Source organism: Cryptomeria japonica, chromosome 8, assembly GCF_030272615.1.
Source record: "Cryptomeria japonica chromosome 8, Sugi_1.0, whole genome shotgun sequence".
NCBI lineage: Eukaryota > Viridiplantae > Streptophyta > Pinopsida > Cupressales > Cupressaceae > Cryptomeria > Cryptomeria japonica.
This window is the reverse complement of record NC_081412.1, coordinates 347879774-347904309: the sequence shown is the minus strand read 5'-3', so window position 1 is coordinate 347904309 and position 24536 is coordinate 347879774. Positions and strand designations below refer to the sequence as shown.

At 36.3% G+C, this 24536-nt stretch overlaps 1 protein-coding gene across 2 annotated transcripts in view; it reads left to right on the top strand.

The window, feature by feature from the left end:
• Positions 1–20740, top strand: part of LOC131045353 (tyrosyl-DNA phosphodiesterase 1) — a 264425-nt gene extending 243685 nt beyond the window's left edge. For both annotated transcript variants that reach the window (XM_057978942.2, XM_057978941.2), the window contains exons 15-16: positions 20137–20296; positions 20411–20740. In XM_057978942.2, the coding sequence (XP_057834925.2) occupies positions 20137–20296; positions 20411–20502 (252 nt within the window). In that variant the 3' untranslated portion in view covers positions 20503–20740. The remainder of the gene's footprint in view (positions 1–20136; positions 20297–20410) is intronic.
• Positions 20741–24536: the final 3796 nt, after the last annotated feature.

The window sequence follows — 24536 nt, the reverse complement described above, 5'->3', positions numbered from 1 at the left end:
TCAATTTTTCAAATTGATTGATTAAGGGTGAAATTGATTGTTCGCAGGACAACGTCGCTGAAAAAACCAGGAGAAAGACTAAAACGCAAATCGAAGAAGGATCACGATCAAAGCTGGAAGCGAAGATGCAAGAACGCGCTGCAGATCGCGAGATCAGAACCAAGCATGGGGCTGCGCCCCACTACCTGAACCACAAGTTGAAGTCCACCACTGGGACCAAAGATCGAAGAACATTCAGAATGCTACCAAATTATGCATTCTCGAGAAATGCACAGCTGGATTTAATTCCAGAAATTTGGTTTTGAAAAACTGAAATTGTTTAAATGTAAAGTTGTCTGTGGGTCCCGCTCAAGATATTTTGAAACAAAGTGGAACATAGGTCAGTTATGTCTATTTGCCAAATTGACCGAATTAAAGCCAAACAATTGTTAGTAGTTGAGATAGTGGTTGAAGGGATAACTAAGAATTAAGTGGGTATGGGTTGCCTTATTTTGTGGAATAAATCAGGACCCTTGGATGCAATCCATCCTGGCCACCAGTTCAAATTGTAAATTTATAAAAGGCAGAGGCCTTTCTTTTGTAAAGGGTTAGATAGTTAGAGTCTAGTTAGAGATTTTTGTTAGACCCTAGTTAGGCTGTTAGATTTCTGCTAGAATAAGTTATATTTTAGTGGTAGCATAGAGATGCTACAGAAATTGTTGTAATAGGTAGCTGGAATCAATATATAGACCAAAGTTTAAAAACTCGGACTCGCCACGGACTCGGCAAACCATAAATTTGGACTCGGACTCGGACTCGGACTCGTGAAAGACTTGTGAAAGACTCGGCAAAAAAAAAACCGTAGTTTTACAAAAAAACATAAAGAAATTAATGCATATAGAGAACATAAGAGCCATAATTGAAACATTACACGTCATATGATCTACAAACGCGCAATATTTGAAATTTCATCATTCATACTCAATGACTCATAGTTTCAAACTTTCAACTCTAAAATGTATAATACCAAGATTTCTTCAATGCTAATTATGTTGTTATATGGAGTCCAATCAGACTCGGAGGTTAAATTTTCCCTACTTCCATCAGCGCAATTTCCCCCTATATTTTTTGATGGGGGTTTGGAGGCAGTTGGGGTCAAGGGATCAAGTTGGGGTCATTTTTAAAGCTTGCCTGACCTTTTTTCTGGGTCGCGCGAGTCCTTGGCGAGTCGACTCGTGGCTCCCACAGACTCGCGAGTCTGTGGCGAGTCCACGATTTTTAAAACTATGATATAGACATTGATTTGGTGTTTATCATCTTGTTTTTTTCTGTTTGCATGGTTTCTTTCAGCAATTTAGATAGATCTTTCTTTTAGGTGTGCAGGTATTTGATGGATTCAGGCTCATACCATTGAGGATATACTGATTTTATATTCTTGTGTATGGTTAGTCTGAGCCTTTAATTGCGTTTAGTTCAATTGTAGGGGTTCGTCTGAGCTGCGCCAGAATTGGATGCTTAGCCATGCATTTGCAGTCTGAAAATCTTCCAAGTCCCTTTGAAGATTGCATTGCACCGTTCCTGCGAGGTTGTGAGCCATTCTAGCCAAGCAGGGATTGGTTATGCTGAAGTCGTCTACCCGCATACCAGCCTGGCTAATCTTAGGTTTCCTAAACCCTTCTCTTTGATTTTTATTTCGTAGTTTGAGAATCGCAGCGGACCAGCTTCTTGCAAAACGTAAGTCCCCTTGTGCTCCCAACAAAACACATCGACTGTTGAGTTATCCCGCAGTCAAGAACTGACATTTCGAATCTTGAGGTTGTTCCCCGCATGATCAAACCAAATAGCATTAGGGCTTCCTTATACAAGATAGGATAGGATACTCGGCGAGATCATTCTATTCTGCGTTGGCCGAATAGAGTTGCAACAATGCTACTTTAGCCACATCAACACGCTGGTCAAAGAAATTAGGCTCAAAAAAACACATCAGATTGTTCCAATGAGCATTTGGCATCTTTCAGGATGTCATGCCTTTTTGTCAACAAAGATGTTATTATGATGATATCATATTAAGATGACGATTAGAAGCATTGAGATGAGATTCAAAGTAGTAAGATGAGGATTTGAAGCATGATGATGAAGTGGATATGGTATTGATGTCTTGTGCATGCCATTAGTTGTTTTTCTATTTCTCTTGGTGCTCCTAAGTGAGTAAATGGTGCTTCAAGGATTGTTTAGTCACTATAGATTGATGAAGTGTGAAAATGCAGGAAGGTCTGTTGGAGACTGATTAGAAGAATGCTTTGCATTCCTCCACGTTCGAAGATATGCTCTTGCGATTTGGGATTTAACTTGTTTGTGTTGTGGACATTGCATTGTTATCTTTTCAAGTCACTAGTGTTGTCGTAGATGAGTTTTGGTAAATGAAGTATGTTGGCAAACTGGTTGTTTTTTAGGACTAGTTCGGAAAATGCTCCACATTTCTCCACATTATTGTTTCTACTCTTGCAGCTTGTTGGACTTGCTTATAATATCTGTGTAGTGTCTCAACTCAGATTTCAAGTGATGATGTGAACCACAAGTATAGTTAATAATGTTCTATCTCATGATTGTGTTGTCTAGGGTTTTGAGTACGAAGAATTCTATATTTGTTAAGTTGCACTAGCTTGTTTTGGTATGACAGTGTGAAAGATGTATTTGGGAATGTTGGCATTGATGGAATGTCTCTATGTGGTCCACATGACAATGGTTTATCTTTTTGGTACCGCATTTTTTGAGTTGGTTTTCACAATGAAGTAACAATCGTCAAAAAATAGCAATTATACCCGATTAATCGGGAATCGTCCAGGTCGCCAATTTTTTCCCCCCGATTTTTTGAAAAATCGTGTATTTTTGGTCAACAACTTTCAACAATTTCTTTAGCGTTTAATCATGATTAAACCATCCGATTAATCGGGTATAAAAATTCGTGCCAAAAAAAGCCCTAAAATTGAATGCTAAGACCCAAAAAAAACTTGTGAACTGCCCATATAGCAGCTCATGCGACATTATTTCCACACCTGCTTAGGAAACGACCAAAAATCTTGTGAAAGGAAGGTGTGACGAGTTCCTGCAGGCTGTAAATTTGGCATCGCATATCTGCGAATACCAGGTATTAATCGTATTAATTAGCAAAAAGGAATTCGCATATATTAACTACTCGTATTAGATATACCAGTTGCATCCACAAATTAGATACAATAGGTATTTCATTATATTATAATTGTATTAACTAGCATTTCATTATATTTATTATGTATTTATATATTCAGGAAAAACTATTTGTGGCCAAGTAAATCTTTTTTAAATGTAAATTTTATTGTTTATTATATTTTTATGAAACTGTTTTCAGCTTTTTAAAATTTATTTAATATTTCTTATTACAGTAATTTTTGGTAAATATTTTTTTCTTATTTTAATAATTTAGTTATAATAATATAATATTTACAATTAATAATATTAAATTTAATATTTTAATAAAATATTTTTTGGTCTATTTTATTTGCCCATAATATCTCTATGCTATGGAAATGCCCTTAAATATATAAAAAAAGTAGTTTTTTATTGTTTTTCTACAATTTTTTACCTTTTTTAATAAATCCGATTTTTTCAAAAAATCTTATACTTTTGTTTTGTCGATTAATTCCCCAAACGATTAATGCTTCTTTGGGTTTTTAGAGTGTTTTGTGTTTGTTTGGTAGATTGGGCATTTTCTCTCACTTGTGCTATGCATTTTGGGGTCTCTGCTAGCATTGGAGGTTGTGCTAAGTTGTGTTTGGGCCTTGCTGTATCTTGGTCTAAGCCACATTGTGTAAATTCATTTGGTTGTGTTTTTGGGCGATTGGTTATGTGCTACACGTTATCCTGTTGCCGACTTGGGATGATGTGTGCCAACGTGTTTGATGTTTGGGGCTGCATGGAAAGTGTAATAAGTTGTTTTAGGTCCACTCTATCTCCTAGTTTGGACCGCTTTCATTGCAATATGTATTTGAGGCCAACTTGTTGGGGTCTTTGCCAGTCCCCTATTTTAGCTGACCTAATTTAATGTTTTCCTTGCTTGCGGATGGTATATATAGAAGATCATATCAATTGTAAGTGTGAGGAATGTGAGAGATACGAAGTTGAGGCAGTAAAAAAGTGTGGTGTAAGTAGCCAAATTGCTTAATGGTTGCTTGAGGCAACATGTCAAGAGCACCTACATTCTAACGAGACTGTTGTAGGCTATTAGCTAAAGTCTTATTCTTTGTAAGTCAAATCTTCATTGTATCCTGCTTTGAGATAGTGAATATGTCAGCAAGTCCTTTGTATCTTTCTTGGAGGTAGCGAACTTCCTCAACAAGTCCTTTTTGGGAGAAGTGTGCTTCCTTAGGCAATGAGCCTTAAAACAAATTGTAATTCTTGTTCATATATATTGTGAGATAGCTCTCACCGTGGTTTTTACCTTGTTAGTCTTTTCCACGTAAATCTGGTGTTCTCTTGTGCATTGTTGCTAATATGTTTAAGGATTTTGAATTTGAATTATGCTAAAGGATTTAAGTTTTAAGGATACCGATTCACCCCCCTCCCCTCTCAATATCCAAGGGTGTTTTTCTATTGGTATTAGAACCAAGTTCCTCTGAAGCAAGCTTAACTGCTTGAGGGAGGTCTGGGATGGCACAACATGGATCACACAAGATACCTAAGTTTGATGGGACAAACTACATCTTCTAGAAAGTAAGAATGGAAACACATTTGTACTCTTTAGGGTTTGGAGTTTGGAACTCAATCGGGGATGATTATACTCCTACTACTCCAAATGTGGCAGAGATTAGATTGTATGAAAACAATGGCAAAGAAAGGAATGCAATCTTGAGTGGGTTGGTAGATTTAGAACTAATGAAGGTGATGCACTTTGGAATTGCTAAGGAGCTTTGTGAAAAACTTAATAGTATTTATGAAGGAGATGTGTAATGCCCCGCCAGGAAACCCCGAAGGGATTAAGCCAAAACACAAGAATAGAGTGCAATAATTTTTTTTTTTAAAGATAAACACAACATTAAGATACAACGAGATATCAAAATTCAGATTACATAGCGGAAGACATCAACTAACACCTACAAAGTTTCCCAACGTGATTACTTAATTACACATTTAACCTAACTCACACTAATAAATCCAATAAGCTGATTATCTTATAACGAGATAATTCTTAAACAAGGATAATTTATTTCAGATAGATGAAAATATAAATCACAAAATAAGGTTCATCCATTAAGATTTATCTTTATCCTTCATTCAAACTTTCATTAGAATTTAAGTCATGCATCTAATTTAACAACACACTTGAATTTTATCATAAACTAATGAGATATTTCCATGCATACTTAATTTCCTTAACAATAACTGAATATATTCCATTATCCTAAGCTACATTCTTTCATGTTCCAATTTATTGCATTCAAGAGAGGACTGCATACATGCATTTAAAATTAAATCTCGTCTAATCCATTTATATATTCTATCAAGGTGCCATCCATACATGCTAACACTAAACATGAAACATAAGAACAAAAGCATCACATAACACCAAGATGATCTCGGAGTTCACCCCTAAAGGGCTACATCTCCGGGTCTACTCAACTGCAAGACCCCTCTGATAAATAATAAAGTTAAGAATACATGAGGTTCTCATAATTTACCATCCTGCCATCAAGGCGAAACATAACCAATATACAAACGACCACATCGGTCAATAAATACATAAACGATCCCTGAAAAGGAAAGGATCCAGCTGAACATAATCGAAGCTAATACAAAGGTCCACTAGAGCATCCACAAAACTGAGTCATCGTAACCCAAGGTCTAGCATGAAATCAGGTTCTCACAAGGGCATAAGCAACAGGACAACTCCACAAAAGGTGCTCCTATCAAGACCATACAACCACACACTAGCGAACGTACAGACAAGTGTCATCACACAACTTGGTATGGTTACCATGGCAGGTCTTCATAGGTTCCGGCCCCATACACTGGGTTACCCTGGCAACCTAATCTGAACCTCCGGCCCATCCAAGCCTCATGTAGACCCACACATCCTTTCGTGAAGACAAGAATGATGGTTTGCCATTTCAGGCCTTCTCACAGAATGTCGAGTCTGTGTTAGCACTCGTCGCATGTGTGAGGCACAATTATCTTACTTAGAGATTAACATTCTAATCTACTGTTAGGTTATCACTTATTAGACTCACTTTCGATGGGTTACCCAGCAGCCACTTTGGGCGCGGCCCCCAATCGAAAGCCACTTTCCCATACGACACTAGACTATACTCAGACAAAGTCAAAAACCAAGGAACACACATGGTCAAGGAAACGGAGTTCAAAAAGGAGGGAACAACCATTTGGTCAAACACGACTCAATAGAGGTACACTTACTGACGGTACTCTAACCAAAGACCTGACCAACTATGGTCAACCACGAATCATCATACGACACCCACATAAAGGATATGACCAATACAACACCACAACAAAATAACAGTCAACTCGAGACCAAGGACAAAAGCAGGTACCCAAATCAACCATACGACAGGGTCCAATCAAACAAAGCAAGGCTTGCCATTACTTAAGCAAAAGCGAATACAAAAATTAAACTCGCGTAGGCAACAATCGGTAGATACAATCTTTTACCAAATTGATTTAAACATTAAATATCGATCAAGTCTTCTAAATGTTCTAAGTTTGATTGCAGTTATCTACTTCATCTAAGTACAAGTTGTTCTTGGTTTTCTAACTTTCTAAGGTTCAATTGCATCGAACATACATAAATGCATCATTATGAGTTCTTAAACCCAATTCACATAAATAAAATTAAATAAACTTTAACCAACTAAATATGATATTTATTCTTCAAATAAAACATCATTCCCATACTGGCTCAAAACAATCTCTCCAGTTTTGTCTTTTCCAAGCCCAGTTACACTATACGGATCAAGGAAACATAAACATATAAGGAATCCAAGTAAAGATAGTCCATTCCTAACTTAACAATTATTTCCTTACGCATATAGAAAAATGTCAGAATTAACTATTAATTAATATACGCATTTATTAATCCACGATTAATAAAATATAACAAATTAATAATTAATAACACTATTAACAAATCAAGTTATTAATTAGAAAAATATGCATTAATAATAAAATAGGATTTGAATATTAATTAATGCATAATTAACATTATACAATTAATTAATAACAAATTAACCATTAATTATTACTTAATGAACAAATTAATCATAATTAAAAAACTTTATAAAAACACATTATTAAAATATTGAATTATTATATATATTGGCCCCCCCCTTGGTAGCTCACGCTGTCCTTAGGCAGCACTGCTACCCAAAGGTAGCAGGCGCTGCCAAGGGCAGCGATGCTACCCTTGGAGCACGCCCTACCCCTCCATGTGGTGGGGGAAACTCTGCCACGTGGGGGGGGGGGGGGGGGGGTATGATATATTTTATTTTTATTTTTTTTAATTTTATATTCACGGTTTTAAAAAAAACAGCTCCTAGCTAAAAACACAGTCTCAGAAGAGACTAAAAATTAATTTTTTTTTCTTTTTTCTTTCCAGCAAACATGGGTATTCTCCCATTTGCAATTCAAAATACCCAAACCCAGGAAAGGGAAAATTTATTCCAATCAAACATCATATTGGCAAAATAAGATTGATTAACATCCATATATCCAACACAGGCAGATTTCTCTGATAAAAGCTTGAATTTGAAAGCATTTATTTGGAATTTTAACAAATTTTCATTGTAAACAGCCAATCTCAAGTTTTTTTTTTATTTTAAAAACAACCAGAGCAACCATAATCTAAACTTGGAATGGAAACAAAACAAGAGAGGATCGGATTGGAATTACAATTACAACTCTTTCATTTTCCCCAAATAAATGAGATTTTTTAATCTTCACAAATAGATTTCTTCATAAATCCAAAATAATTTCTTTAAAACAAAGAAAACAATGAAATTAACCAGAGGCCTACTTGGCTCAGCAATCCTGGCAAGATTGAAGAAGAGCCCAATTCTCCAGCTCAAGAAATTCCCTCTTCCCAAAACCCCCAAATTTTCCATCCAAAAATATTTATCCAAAAATATAATCACCCCTATTTTCCAAAAGCCTAGGTTAAATGGGAAAGGTTTGACCAAAAATTTTATTTTTGGATTTAAAATTTTTATTTAAAATAATTCCCCAAAATTCATTCTTTTAAACTATATCAACATATTAAACTTGCTTTTCAATTTAAAATTGATTTTCTCAAATAACTGAATTTAACCTTTCTATTTCCAAAATGCCAAGAAGATAAAATTAATTCTATTTCAATTAAATTTAAATCTTTCTTTTCCAACAGCATAAACATATTAAGTTTAACATTAAAATTAACTATTAAATTGAACTTGCTCCCAATTTAAATCGAGCAATTCAAATTAACGATAATCGCATAAAGAAACCCTGTTTAATTTAGTCCATTAATCTTTAATGCACAAACACATATTTTAATCAAATTAAATACTAAGGACTAATTACTCAATTTAACCATACACACAAAACACGCAACCCAAGAAGCCAAACAGACAGACGACCCGCATACCCAACCAAAGGGAATACCGACGACGACTGACGACGCTCACTTGAGCACGACTATGGTCAAATGAAGGTCTTATGACCACCTGGTCCAAATTCTAATGACCAAAGAGGTACACTCAAACCTGCAAATTCAGGCGGAGACGAATCTCGCACTCATGCGGTATTGTATTTGAAATATCCTGCAACCAAGAGTCATACATGCATACATATATAAACTTAATGAAAGCGTTAGCCCGAGATAATAACACGAAATAGGAGAATTAATAACTTGCATACAAGTTGGTGTGAAGACCACATAAAACGATATGCACTAAAATCAAAACACCTGACTATAATCATTATATTATGATAAACTAACCAAGGTCAAACCGAGATTAGAAATTGATTAGGGCAGGGGTACTACAAGATGATAATGTAAAGTACATCAAGATGCAAAACTTCAAGTGCAAATTTGAAAATTTGAGAATGTTTGAGGATGAAGAATTTGCCAATTATATGCACCAGGTGGATGAAGTGGTAAATGAATCAGAAGCATTGGTGGAGAATTGAAAGAAGATGAGTTTGTGAAAAAGGTACTTAGATCTCTTCCTAAACCTTATAGTCATAAGGTATTTGCTATTGAGGAAAGTAAGGACTTAGATAAATATTCAATGGATGAACTATATGGTGCTCTCACTATATTTGAGATATGAGAGTTTGACAAAGGTGCTCCCGAGAAGGAAGTAGCATTCAAAACCAGTAAAAAGGTAGAAGATGAAGATGTTGATCAGATTGGTGACTTTGATGAAGTAGAAGCAAACTTTGTGAGAAGGCTGAAGAAGGGCACTAGCAAGTATAAAGGTAAGTTACCTTTCAAATGTTTCAATTGTGGAAGAATTGGTCATTTTGCATCTAAATGCACCTTTAGAGATTTAGTAGATAGCAATAAAAGAGAGAAGTTCAAAAGAAGTCTTTATTCCAAGGAAAGCAATTGTTCTTCAGAAGATGAGGATCATGATGATTCAAATGATAAAGCTGGTGACAAAAAGACTGGTATTGAAAAATGTAAGAAGTCCGGTGCCTTGCAGGCTGACAAAGATAATGAAAATTCAATGATTGTGTGGACTGCCTTTCATGCAAAAAAAGAGGCAAATGCTTATGTGATTGACAGTGGTTGTTGTCATCACATGACTGGTGACAAAGGGAAATTCATCAGCCTTAAGAAGTGGAATGGAGGATCAATAAAGTTGGTTGATGAAATATCTACCCAAATTTGTGCAAAAGGCACTATAACAATTTATGAAAGAACGTGACAAAGGATGTGTTTATGTGAAAGGAATGAAATACAATCTTCTCAGTGTTAGCCAGATGTGCAGCAAGGGATATAATCTCACATTTCATGACAGGGGTTGTGAAATCAAAAAAGGTAATACTAGTAAACTAGTTGTAGAAGGAACTAGGACTGATGGAAATGTTCAATCACTTAAAGGAGGCTAATGGAAGAAGTTGTGTAATAGCTCAAATTAGTGAATGTTGGCTATGGCACAAAGGATGGGTCACATCAACTTTGACAACATGGTGAAGATTAGCTCTACACATGCAATAAGGGATTTGCCAAAGATCATCAAGCCTACAAACACTTTATGCAAAAAATGTCAAATGGGAAAGCAGACTAGAACAAGTTTCAAGGAGTACTCATTTACAAAATCCATGGAGCTGATACACATTGACCTATGTGGACCTACCAGGACAAAAGGACTCAATGGTGAAAGATACTTTATGTTCGTTGTTGATGATTATTCTAGAATGACTTGGGTTACATTTTTTAGAGAAAAATCAAAAGCTCTAGATAACTTTAAAGTTTTTAAATCTATGGGCGAGAATGAAGTAGATTCTAAGATCAAATTTCTAAGATCTAATAGAGGAGGTCAATTTACTTCAAATGAGTATGAGAAATTTTGTGAAAATCATGGGATTATGAGACATTTGTCTACTCCTAGGACTCCTCAACAAAATGGGGTGGTAGAAAGAAAGAATAGATGTCAAGAACAATGTTAAAGGATACTAATCTGCCTGATGTATATTGGAAAGATGCAATTCATACTTTTGTCTATATTCTTAATAGATTGCAACTGGGGGCTAACAACTGTAAGACCCCTTATGAGTTATGGCATGGAAGATCTCCTACTATTAAGTATTTCAAAAAATTTGGTAGTAAATGTTACATCTGTAAAGATGAAGAAAACTTGGGAAATTTTGAATCAAGATGTGATGAAGGGATCTTTCTTGGTTACTCAACCAAAAGCAAGGCCTATAGATGCTACAACAAGACTTGGGAAAATGGTTGAAAGCACAAATGTTAAGGCAGATGAAGATTGGAGTCAAATCACACAAGAACCTGAGGACAGTGGATCAGAAGAACCTCCCTGCATAGAAGAATAAGGAACTTTAGTGTCGTAAATTGTACACCATTGCTAGGGTGGTACAATTCTACACTTAGTTTAGCACCCGCCTTAGTGTGTTTGCATCTTGCATTGTAATCTCCCTTTAAGCATTTAATTAATTAATTAAATTAAATCTAAAGTCATATTTCATCACTTGCCACATCATAAAATTGGGCCCTTTACCCTAAGTGTGCCCCTTCTTATTTTATTCCTCTAGTAAATCATTAAATCATAAACCCTAATTATGTCCTATTTTGACCTTTAAGGCCCGATTTCGCATATCAAAACATCTCGAAATTAGTTGTAACTTTGGGATTCGCTCTAATATCATCATATCTAACGGCCTTGAAAATTTGGTGAAAAATTGGTCAGACCGTGGCGGGAGTGCACATGGTCCTCGACTTTTTTCCCGAAATTTCGAGAGCATAATTCTATGATATTATAATGCTTAACCCCAAAAGATTGGCGGGAAATTCAATTCCTAGGTCGGCCTAAAGACGGAATCAAGTCGAAATTAAGATCTAGGGTCTCATACATAAGAGCTCTCTTTCTTCATTTGAAGGGATGAAAAGGAATCGAATCTAGGAAAAAGCTATTGGAAAAAGCATAAGGAGCCTTCTATGTAGTGAAAGAGAAGCCTATGTGGAGTCCTCAACAACATTTCATCAAGCATTCATCATCAATTAGGAGCCTTGAAGACATTGAAGAGTGCTAGGAGATCTAATGACAATATCTCTCCCTTGGGGATAGGCATGATTTCATGTTATTTTCATGTCTTTGTATGAGCTTCTTTACATCAACTTGCATATTTGCATTCATGCTTTAGATCACTTTGCATCATTGATTTAGAGCATTTACTTTGTCAATTACAAGTATTTAGGGTTTACTCTTTAGGGTTGCTCTAGATTGTTTGCATTCATCCTAGGGTCTTGCACGCACACAAGATTCCTGCACACACTATTTTAATATACAAATCGACTATTTGTGGAGGTGGAAATCACCAACACCGGGGTTTGACTGAGGCAAAACCCTATATAGCCACCCAAACCTTCCCTTTTCAGTTGTTGGTGTAGAAGCAGGCATCCGGAAGCAGTTTCAGATCAGGAAAAGGCACTGGAACCACCCAGAAGTCTCAAATTAGCAAAAAATTGTCAAGGACAGGGGCATGGAGCCTTGGTCCCCCTCAAAATCAGTCATTTTCAACAGGTTTCAGGTTCAGGACCTTCAAATTTCATCTTTCCAGTTACAGCTCTCTGTCAAATTCTCAGTGACAATGGCATGGCACCTTGGTCCTGATCAGTTTGGCTCAGTTTGCAGCATCAGGTACACATCCAAAATCCTCCTCCTTCCATGTTTTGAGTATCTCAGTTTCAGATCTACAAGTTTGTGCAATTTCAAGTTCATTTATGCTTCATTCTTCATCTCCTAGTCTAGTTGATCAATCAAACCCTAGTTTTTCTCATCATTTGCAACAAGAGGAATAGAAACCCTAAGAGGTAATCCTTGGCTCTCTCTTTGTCACAAGAAGTAGCCAAAGTGATCTATCTCCCTAGGCTCTTTCGTATTCCCAATGTGTTGGCAAAAGTAGGATTAGGTCCTAGTCACCCAATCTTGCTTTTCCCACCACCACAAGAACAAATATCAGAGAAAGCTCCTAAGACTCTAGCCAAGTACGTTTAAAGGAATCATTCAGAAGATCAGATTATTGGTGACAAGAATGAAGGTGTGCAGACCAAGAGAAGACTTGCAAAAGAAAGGGAGCAAGTGAATCTTTGTCTACTATCAAAGATCGAGTCCAAGACCTTTGTTGATGCTAGTAAGGATGAAGGTTGGTTGCAAGCAATGGAAGAAGAGATGAATCAAATTGGGAAGAATCGGACATGGGAATTAGTCCTTAGACCTATAGATAAGAATGTCATAGGAACAAAATGGTTGGTCCTGAAAAAACTGAATTAAGAAGGAAAAGTGACAAGGAACAAAGTAAGATTGGTTTGTAAAGGATATTCACAAGTGGAAGGAATAGATTTTGAGGAGACCTTTGCTCTGATGGTTAGGATGGAAGCAATCAAAAGGTTTATTGTATTTGTTGCTCATAAGAACTTTAAGGTGTATCTGATGGATGTGAAATCAGCCTTCTTGAATGGTGACTTAGAGGAAGAAGTCTACATAGAACAGCATGATGGATTTCAATTTACAGAAATTTTGGACATGGTTTGCAAACTCAAAAAGGCATTGTATGGTCTCAAGTAGGCCCTTAGGACTTGGTATGCAAGGTGGATAAGTACTTGCTTAAGCAATCTTTCAAGAAAGGTACCATTGATAGCAATCTTTATTTCAAAGTTGAGAAAGAAAAGTTTTTTATAGTTGTATATGTTGATGGCATCATCTTTGGTGGAGATGATGATATGTTTAAGAAGTTTGCAGAAGAGATGTAGAAAGAATTTGAGATGTCAGTGATTGGTGAGTTGTCTTTCTTCCTTGGCCTTTAAATTGCTCAGCTAGATTATGGTATCTTTATTTTTCAAGCTAAGAATGTTAAAGAGATGTTGAAAAAGTTCGGTATGGAGGATTGCAAACCAGTTAGTACTCTCATGGCTACTGGTTGTCATTTAAGTAAGGATGATGAGTCACCTCAAGTTGATTAGACTCTTTATAGGTCTATGATTGGAGGACTACTATATTTGACTACATCCAGACTTGATATTATGTATGCGGTATGTTTGGTTGCAAGATATCAAGCTAGTCCTAAACAAACTAATGAGAAGGCTATCAAAAGAATTTTCAAATACTTGAAGGGCACTTTGGACTATGGTTTGTGGTCTAAAAGAGATGATGACTTCTTTTTGAGTGTTGGATGTGTAACCAATTCTTCATAATACAATCAATAACCAATTATATTAAGGGTTTATCCTTATTATTTCCCTAACCCTAACAGAGGATGGGGGAATAACTGTGCTAGGGCGCTTGGAAACCAATCTACAAGCAAGCTCCCTTAAGGTTTCAAGAGCACAGGTCCTTACCCCATCTTGGGACTTCCTTATGGTTTCCGGAATACATGTCCATACCCCATCTTGGGACTTACCCGTCTTGTGAGGAATTACTCTGCCTCTTCCTACACAAACCAACCTCTCCTCACGAAGGCATTAGCAGAAGGTCAAGGACTAAACCGTTTAATACATTGGCCTTTCATGCATTACGAACGCATAAGAAATTAAGTATAAATCTGATTTCTTTGACAATATTCCCTAATATGCATTTATAAATCTAGTCTCTCATAATATAGATATCTGTTCTTTATTCCTATATTCCATATCATATAATTGCAAACAGTCACTTAGCAGTAAGTGAGATACATCATACCAAACTGCTGCTACAGGCTGTAATGATTGATCTTCCTCATGATGAGTGTAGATTTCCCTATGTTTTTCTTTTGATCTGATTCGACGCCTCCTTCAATGGATAATGGGCTGCATATATATCTCCTTAGTGTGAACAGAGGGTTATGTCCTTCCCAAACAGTCATCTCCCTTGCAAGGGTGGCGTCTTTTAGTTTGACGACTTTGCCTTTTGATTAATTGATTCTTATTGGATTGCCCCTAACCATGGTAATTATCTGTTGTTTTGATTAAGTAAAAACAAGTTTTTGAAAGGAACCCGAACCTTTTGCATATCAGGAGAGCAAAAGAGCTAGAAAGAACCATGCCTAATCACTCCATTTACAAAAATTGATCCCATCCGAACAAAAAGGGATCTTAACACGCAAAACATGAAGAACCACAAAAAGACAGCGAAAGGAAAGCAAAAAGACAACACAAAGACAGAGACCAAGACCGAGACCTAGACAACTAGATATTTTTCATGATATCTTCAGCGTAGACCACCATCTGCTTCATGTTGTTCGCAGAGGTCTTTAAGTCATCCAGCTCTCAACCCTTGATGTTGCCCTTATTCCTGGTATTGGCTCTGGTCCTCTTCTCGTGACCTTTTTTGTCCAGCTGATCCTTGTCGCCCTCTTTATCTTTGATGTCATCAAATCTGTTAATCAAAATGTTCATGTTGTCCACCGAGGCTTTGAGAATCTGGAAGTTATGTTAAGCTATCTTCTTTACTGTGAGTTCCATCCTGACAACTCTGTTGCCCAGATTGTTCATAGTAATTTCCATCCCTTTCACCTCCTTATTTTCTTCCATCTCCTTAACCTTTTTTTCAGTTGCAATAATTTTCCTCACCATGTTTTCAATGGCTTCTGCATTATTAATTGTCACCGCCAATTCTTTGACATTTTCAGACAGGGGTTTGTCACCTATCGTGGCTCTTTTGACAAAATTCATATCCTTCTTCAGGCTGCCTATGTCTTTCACCATTGTGCTGACAGTATCACAGAAACCCTTAGTACTCTCATTTTCTCCAACACAGTCACTAGATTTGCCCCTTTTGTCCTCTTGATCCTCTTTCTGTAGACCTTGGGTATTCAAATCCCCATTGTTGCCCACAACCGGATTATCATCCCCCTCCTTATCCTGCACATTATCATTTTTATCCTTCTCTGCCTCCTCATCAGAATCAATCAAAATTTGATTAATATCTTTGTTACCTCCCCTGCTGATGTTCTTCTTCCTCTGGGTTTGCTTTCCGGTGCCTTTCCCTTTCTTGTTTTTGATGAATTTACCTTCGAAGGACTCGGCCTTAGACTCCGAAATATCTGAATCCACCACTATCCTCTTCCTCTTACCCTTGTTCCTCCCCTTTTTACTTAGCTCCTCCGACTCGCCTTCAGTCTCCGAGTCGAAGTTAAAACCACTAACCTCACTCTATGTGTCCTCATCCCTTGCATTTTTACCTTTAATAGGTTTTTTAATGCATTTCCCTTTCAGCACTTTATACACAAGAGCCATAAGACCCTGATGAAGAGCATGGTCGCCCTTGGGATCTTTCTGTATCTCTTTGATAGTATGGTCCATGGAACATGCAAGATAATATGGCAGGCTTACCATTTCCCCATGGCAAAAATGATTGAGCAATACAAAGTGGTGCCCGTAAGCTCTCGTAAACCTACCATCCAACGTTATATAGGTAATTGTAGCGAACAAAACGAACCTCCATGGCCTGCATATACATTTTGGGGAGTGATAGGAGTTGTCGACCTTCACCATTTTCTTCTTCTCACCTTCCGTGACAGGAAATTTGTCCACTGCCTTATCAGAGATGCTACGATCTCTGTAGAATTTCATACCCTCTGTCATCATCCCCATGGCTTCAACAATAATCTCCTCATCCACAGTCATCACTGTGTCCCCACCAAAACTTTACCATTCTTCCAATTCTTGATAAAGTGTTTAGTGACCGTTGCATCTTTCCCACTAAGCCTCTCCATAAACACGCTTAGACCCCCCTCTTGAAGAATTTCCCAAACCGCTTTGTTCTTCCTCCATTCTGAACAAGAGGTAGGTTCGAACCTTTTTTTGTTCCCTCCCATTTTTCCTTCGCAATCACTGAATTTCCTTCTCTCGGCTCTAATTCTTCTTCTCTGGTTTCTATAGTTGCCCCGAAAAACTGCCCTGAATCCGTGCCAAGCAATTATGAAAAGACACTTAAATAAATGCCCATCACCGCCGTTGTAAACCTGCATCGAAATAAGTGGAAGAAGCATTTAGAAATTATGGTTGTTGGTGCCACATTGCCTCGTCTGGATACGGTCCAGATCAAACAAGGATTTCGCATCACATGCAAGTTCGCTCTCACCATTAATAGTAATGATTTCCTCCGTTTGACAGGCCAGGTTGGCGGCCCAGTCAGCACACGAGTTTGCTTCCCTGTACACGTGTGTGAAAACACACATTTCAAATGTGTCACTTATTTTCTTCGCTGCTTTAATAGCATTGTTTATTGACCAAGATGGCGAGAACTCCTTGTTCAAATAGTTTATTATATTCAATGAGTCTCTTTCACACCAGACTCTGGTGCAGTTGGCTTCCTTGGCTAGGACCATCCCATGATAAGCTATCATAGCCTCAGCAACATGATCAGTCTGATTTCCTATAGGTATGCATTTAATAATTTTGCATTTCCCCCATTCGTCCCTCAAGACCACACCACATTCCGTAATACCAGGATTACCCTTTGAAGCTCCATCAAAATTGATTTTCATCCAACCATTGGGAGGACATTCCCATTTCACACCCTCTCTAGGATTAGTCTGAAAGTGATCACTTCCTTTTAATCTCCACTTCTTGAAGATTATTTGATCATCCTTGTCTTGAGGATTAGCAATACCACCTATGATATTAATATTTTCCAATATGTTTCTTTTTATTTTCTCAAACACAATTTGAGCCTTAGACACCTTCTCTTTGAACACTCTTTCATTTCTCTCTTTCCATATACCCCAGCACATATGGGGTAAAGCCAATTTCCACAACAAAATAGTAGACTTATTCCTTGATTGGTGCTGCCAAGAATTAAAAACCTCTTGAACTGATTCCAGGAAACTCCAACTTATATTGAAGTGATCCAAACATCTTCCCCAGACAGCAGCAGAGAAGGGACAATGAAAGAGCAGGTGGTTGATGGTCTCCTCATTCTGCATGCAAAGAAAACAAACACTAGGCATACACATACCTCTTTTTCTGAGGTTATCAATAGTTAGAATTTTATCTTGAAGGGTTGTCCAAAAGAAAATATTAATTTTAGGGGTTAGGCCTTTAACCCAAGCCTTAGCCCAACAAGGGCTCTCCATTTTAGAAAACTGCTGATGATAAAGAGAGGCCATAGTAAATTTACCATTTGCTGTGAGTTTCCAAATTAATTGATCTTCATCTTCCACCACCACCATGGAGTTCATTATTTTGTTCAGACTTCCCAAGGAAGGATCAACTTGAGATAAATCCTTCCACTGTCCATCTTCCCAATAGTCACCCACCATAGAGCCATATTTTTCCTTGCACTGGTTCTGAAATCTACTCCAATTGAGACTTTCACTCAAAGGGGACTCGAGCAACCAGGAGTCTTCCCAGAATTTGATAAGGTTCCCTTTCCCCATCTTCCATTTCACACCTTTGGCAATTAGATCTCTTGTTCTAGACACATTTTTCCAGATATTGGATCCAATTGGGATATCTTCCGCATTGAGGAAGCTTAGAAGTGTAGGATATTGCCTTTTATACTTGTTGTCCCATATCAGTTTCCATTCTCCCTGGTTATTGTACCCTCTCCAAATCTGCTTGGCCATAAGAAATTCATTCATGTCTCTTATTCTTCTTAGACCCAGACCTCCCTTTCTTATTGGCTTACAAATCTTGTCCCACGCAATCAGATTCATTCTCTTCTTCCCCTCAACCCCTGTCCACAAAAAAGTTCTTTGAATTTTTTCAATAGCCTCCGCAAACTTGGCAGGAATTCTAAAAAGGCTGATGGCATAAAGAGGAATACTTTGAAGAGTTGATTTCAACAGCTGAACCTTACCAGCTTGGCTAAGAAGAGAACCCTTCCAACCTGCTAACTTCTTATGGAATTTGTCCACCAAAGCTCTTCAGAAAGTATCAGGAGGATCTTGGCATAAGGGGAGCCCCAAATAGGGAATAAGAAGACTCCCCAATTGACACCCCAAAATATTGCTTATTTTTATCTTTCTTCTCTGTTGGTAATTATCTGTTGTTGTTATCCCCTCTAATCCTAGATTAGTAACCCATACTAATGTGGGTATTGTATTATTCGCTGCATCTCTATTTTGTGTGTGGATTGCTGTATCTCCCAAGTGTATGTATCGATGTCATTGATAATGCTAGCCTTTCGGGCCTACTTTATGAAGACGTCTATTGCTTGAAGCAGTAGTTCCTTTAGAAAATTGTGACGTCTCATAAATGAGACAATTTTCTGATTAACAGAGTCTCTTGATTTATTTATTTCTGTTTTCTTCCTGCTAGAAGGTGGGTAAGAGGCTGTTGGTAGGCGGGGCATGACAGAAGACAAGTCTAAGTCATTAGTGGTTATCTATACTTAAGTAGATCTAGTTAGCTAAATAAAAAAATAATCACTTCAATTTTTTAAAGTGTACTGCAACACAGAATAATTCAAACTGCATGAACCACTTTCCAACACGTTGAACATGTGTGGAAGTTCCTATCCAAACTAAAAATTCAACAATTATTTCATAAGAAATTAAAGAACACTTATTTTAATATTTGACAATTTGAAATTAATAAAATAGAACATGTAGCTCTATAAATTTCTAGTAAGAGTTGATCTGTAAGAAAATTAAATTTATATACATCCCTCTTTTCTTTCCATTCTGTTGGTGCATACATATCACTTTACTTACCATGCTTCCCTTTGTAAAAATAATCTGCTAACCAACAAAATTATAACACACTTTACTTCACAACTTCAATTTTATATTTAACATTTAAAAAATACCCTACCCTTCATAGAATTGCACTTATGAACATTGGTTTCATATTTTACCATTTAAATATCATCCTTTTCTTCACGATATTCCACTTTTGAACCCGGATATTATATTTTAACATTTAAATAAAAAATTTGCTCTTTTAAATGATTTTATTCTATTCTATTCTTTTTCTAACTTCCTCTCTTCTCATTTTCTTCTTTTCTCTTCTTTACTTTTGCATTTTCTTAATCTCTGATCTCTTTTTATTAACTTCATGGATCCCACTTCTTTTTTCCTTATCTTCCATCGCTTAGGTTCGTGGCCCCTTCAAGAAAGAAAAAACCACAAGGAGTAAGAGAAAGAAAAGCGTAGAGGAGCGGTGCCTTGTTTAAGAATCAAACCTAATCCAACCTTGGATAGCCTTAATGAATATATAGTAATTTTATACGAAGTGTATGGTGCAAGTCCGAGGTTTAGCTATATTTTGCAGTTCTTAGTGGACTTCTCAATAACAGATCTATAGGACTGTAGCATAAATTGTTCTCAATATATAAGGTCAGACTAGATGAGGGAAGGAACACTAATATACAATTATAGCTCACTTGTTCTAGATTGGGGTTTTGTTCTTATATTGTTTAACTAGCACATATTTTGAACTTCATTCTTCTATTCTTGTGTTCTCAGGTGAAATGCAGTCTTTCTGCCAATCAAGATGTTAATGCAAGCTATCCTGCAAAGTTAGTTACTTTGTGTTGGCAAGGGAGGAAAAGTGAACTATCACCATTGCATATTGTCACCCTGCCTGTACCCTATAAATTACCAGCAAAACCATACACATCTGAAGGTTTGCTCGTTTTCCATAATGCAAAACAAGTCACTTCGAAGTTAAAGTTTGCAGTTTTACATGATATCAAAAACAATATTTTTTATGGTTGATCGTGATCTGTTTTTCCTGCAGATGTACCATGGTCATGGGATAGGGAATATGGCAAACCTGATGTATATGGAGAAGTTTGGCCACGGTCAGTAAAATTGTACACTAATCAATAGTCTAGAGAAATCACAAAAAAATTACATCTTTATCAATTTGGGAAGATAAATATGATATTCTAATTGTATGGAATCAGTAGATGAGTAATGTTCAGGAAAACAAACGGAATTGTTTGTATATATTCGTTGCTAATTAATGTATCTGTTTCCTACTTTCACATTTTACTTTGTTGGGTGGTATGTTGTCAACCAATATAATTTTCATGGCCAATTCCTAGATGCTTTCTTTTGACAGCCATTGACGGAATGTTCTCATAATTCCCTGAGTTGTGTCATATTTTCTACGCATCTGAGATGACTTTTACGTTGTGTTTTATTATAGTACGTCATTTTGGTATATCAGTATCACTTTGTCCTACTGATCTAAATTTTCAGACGATTGATTATTTTCTTCTATCCAAAATACAAAATGATATTTGAAACAATGTTTGCAGAAATTGGAAAATGTTTTTTTCAATTTGTATTTTTTAATAATTCTTTAGTTTTAAATTAAGAAACAATATAATTTTAGCATTCTTGAAGAATTTCGGAGAATAGAAACTTATAAATTGCATAGTTAGCAGGAGACAAGTGAGGGTACTGGTACAAGAGACGGGGATGGTAATAGTACATCATTTTTGAAATGGTTGGAAATGGGCATTTGGAGACAGCAATTAGATATATGATGATGGTTGGCATGAGTTTCATAATTTATGTAGTATGTGTAAGAGCATTTCTGGGATAAACTGTGTATCTTTTTTGCATCAACATTCCGTATTGCATTCAGCAATCCATCATTAGAAAGAGGAAGGGTGAAGATTTTGAATTACAGATAAAGTTTTAAAAAGAGGCATGTGAGGACAAAACTGTGAAAAGGGAACTAGTGTGAGGATGGAAGAAGAGAGAAAACAAAAATAAGAACAAAAAATTGATTTAAAAAAATAAAAATTCAAATAGTTAGAAACAAAAATAACTATGATAAATTTAAATTAATCTATAAATATTAATCTGTTAGAAAATATTTTATTTAATTAAAGATTCATAATTTATAGATTTATTTATAATTCAAGTGAAAATAAATCTAAACCACAAGATTAGAAAATAAAGGAAGCAAATAAGAAAGGTAAAAAAGGAAGGAAAATGCACAAAAAATAAGGGGAATAATATATAGAGAGAAAGATTTGTCAGATGTAACGCCTCCCACATTTATGTTATTTAATCAATATTTTCAGATGTATTTTGTATAGTGATACTATGTATGATTATTATAGATTGTGTGTACCACCATTCTTTTGTGTTGGCATCTACATGGTGCACTTTACAAGACATTATATAGCATTATCATAGTATGTTTATTATGTTGTTTGTTGTCTCAATTGATTATGCATGTATGATCTTGCGATTAGTTATGTTTATGATGTTGACCTCATTCGAGGAAATAATATGTGCTTTGGCTATGATATATATGTATAGGTACCCTTGATGTGTGTTGAGTGATGCAGGTATCAGGTATTGACTTCACCTGGCTACATAAGTCTTAGCATACCTCAACGGTGATTTACAAATAATATCACACTGGCCAAATTCTCTTTATACCTTATCTGCCATACTTAATTGAGTATGATGCCCCATGTTATAACTAATATATACTTGGACACCATGATTTGTAATGTCCGGAAAGACCTAATTCCCTCTTTTGATGGACCAGTTAAGAGTGTTTGCGTGTTTGTGTTTAATTGCTTTTTTTGTAAATTTTAATGTCAAAATGGATTTTATAGTTTTTATTGGCAATTTAATACTTTGAAAAGAAACATTGCATAATTGCAATGTCCCCATTTGATTCCTAAAGCAAGTCAACCAAGGACAATGCCATCGGCCCAAGGCATGGAAAACCATGGGCATTGAATGAATGAAAGTTTTTAATAATGTCTGCGAGGCCAAACAACCTATGGGACCCACAGGTAGCTAGCAAAGAAGAGTATGCAAAAACCAAAGAGCAATCTGCTAAACCTCCTTTTCCTTTTCCTTCTGCATCTTGGATCTTAAACTATGTAACTTGATCAAGCAATCTACGACTCTTGTTAGCTTTTCTTCTTCAAATAAATTGTTCGAGGTGTTACATTTAGCGTGTCAATGTAGTGGATCCGGATAACATTGTAAGTTGGGCATTCCATGATATACTGTCATTTTGTCTCCACAACCCCTTGGGTGCAATATCTACATTTTCTATCTACCCACTCCTCTTTAGGTATCATCCATCTTCCGGTTTCACACCTAAGATGATGTGAAGTAGTTCTGATTTGAGCAATTAACATTTTTGTCTTCCATTTTACATCCATTCCTATGTGATTCTTTTGTGTATGGTCATGTGTGGGATTGAAATGTCTGATATAATATTCCTTTTTTCTCCCAAGTTGTCCTGTCCACATGTTTTCTCTAAACTTTCCTTGTGCGTACTTTTTTTTTATCTTTTTTGTTATTTGGGCAGTCCCTTATGCTAATACTCCATTTATTCAACCATTTAATGTTTTGCATCATCCATGTTTTCTTTCTTCTTTCTAGCTTCTCTTCCGCTGCTATTTTTGGCCAACGATGTGTCTCCATGTTTTCTACTCTTTTTAGATAACTTAGTAACTGGGCCATAACTGTTGCCTCAATAGGAAAAGCCCCGCTTTTGCTAGAACAATCTCATATGGAACAGATGATTTAATCTTGAAGGAAAACATCAAATATTTAAGATTAAGTTATCGCTAACCAAGAATGAAAACATAAGTCCGGTCAAGGGTTAATAAATTAGTGTTCTTAGTACATAGGATGAAATCCGATTAGAGACATAATTAGTTTAGTGTTTGCAAGGGACATGACTGTGTGAGATACAACTCCTCACATCATGTCACTTTGATAGCTATTAGAGGAGGATTGTGGCTCACAAGAGAGGCATGGAAGATTTGTTTTATATACTTATTTCATACTCGCAGCGCTCGGAAGAGCCATTAGACAACCAAGCAAGAGGGGGTATCTACACGTCCAATTACAAGGTGAAGCATGCATGAACAAACAAAGGATTTAGTAGACAAGGTGTCAGAAGATTACATGTTTACAAGGAGAAATATCAAGAAAAGCTATTCGAAGCTCAAAACTATTATTCTTTCATACTCATTACAACGTCAATAATAAATCAAAAGTTCTATTCTTATGTTGACTATCAAATAGGTGAATCGCAATAATCATAGTGCATTCTGCAAATAAAATCATTAGGCCTTTTGTATGTTGGAATCGATACTAGATTTCAGAATCGAATTCTCTTGGAACAACATATTGGAAGTTGCAACAAATAAGGGAGGATATATTGTTGTCTATTAGAGCATTTCCTATTCATATAAGTCTTACCAATTAAGCACTTTCCTTGAAGTTATTCTTGATATAAGTCTTACATAGCAATATTTCCATTATGCATTTCAAATCAAGACCATAGGAATTGTAAGCATAATTCTCTCATTAAACTGCCAAGTTAGAGAAAATTTCACAAGGTATTAGAGCTAGTGATCTTGTTAGCCTGTTGGGGAGAATTCAAAGTTGATCTCAAATTGGGTTATAAGAGTGTATAAGATGAAGACAAATGAAAAACTAATATTAAAATTGAAACAAGCGATCCAAAGGAGTGATAGGAATCTAGCCATATGGTGTAAGTTGAGTACTAAGCTAAAGAGCCAAGGTAAATGAAGTGTCTTTTGGTGCAGGAAATCATGACAGTGTTAGGGATGAATCATGCACAGGAGAAGAACTAAATGTTGTAGAGGGGCAGATAGGAAAAGTGAAACTGACAAATTATCCAATCACCTATCCAAATATCAAAATTGAAGGTTGTGCTAATAATGAGCTTACAACTGCCTGTAATCTAATGCTATCATTCAAGACATTCAAGGAGAAAATGGTTTCTAAAATTTCTAAAAATAAGGAATTACTTAAAACTTCATGTGCTTCTTCAATTTAAATGAAATGGGTACTTTGATTCGTGAGGATTATGAGATAGCCATTAATGCGGAGTTGATGCA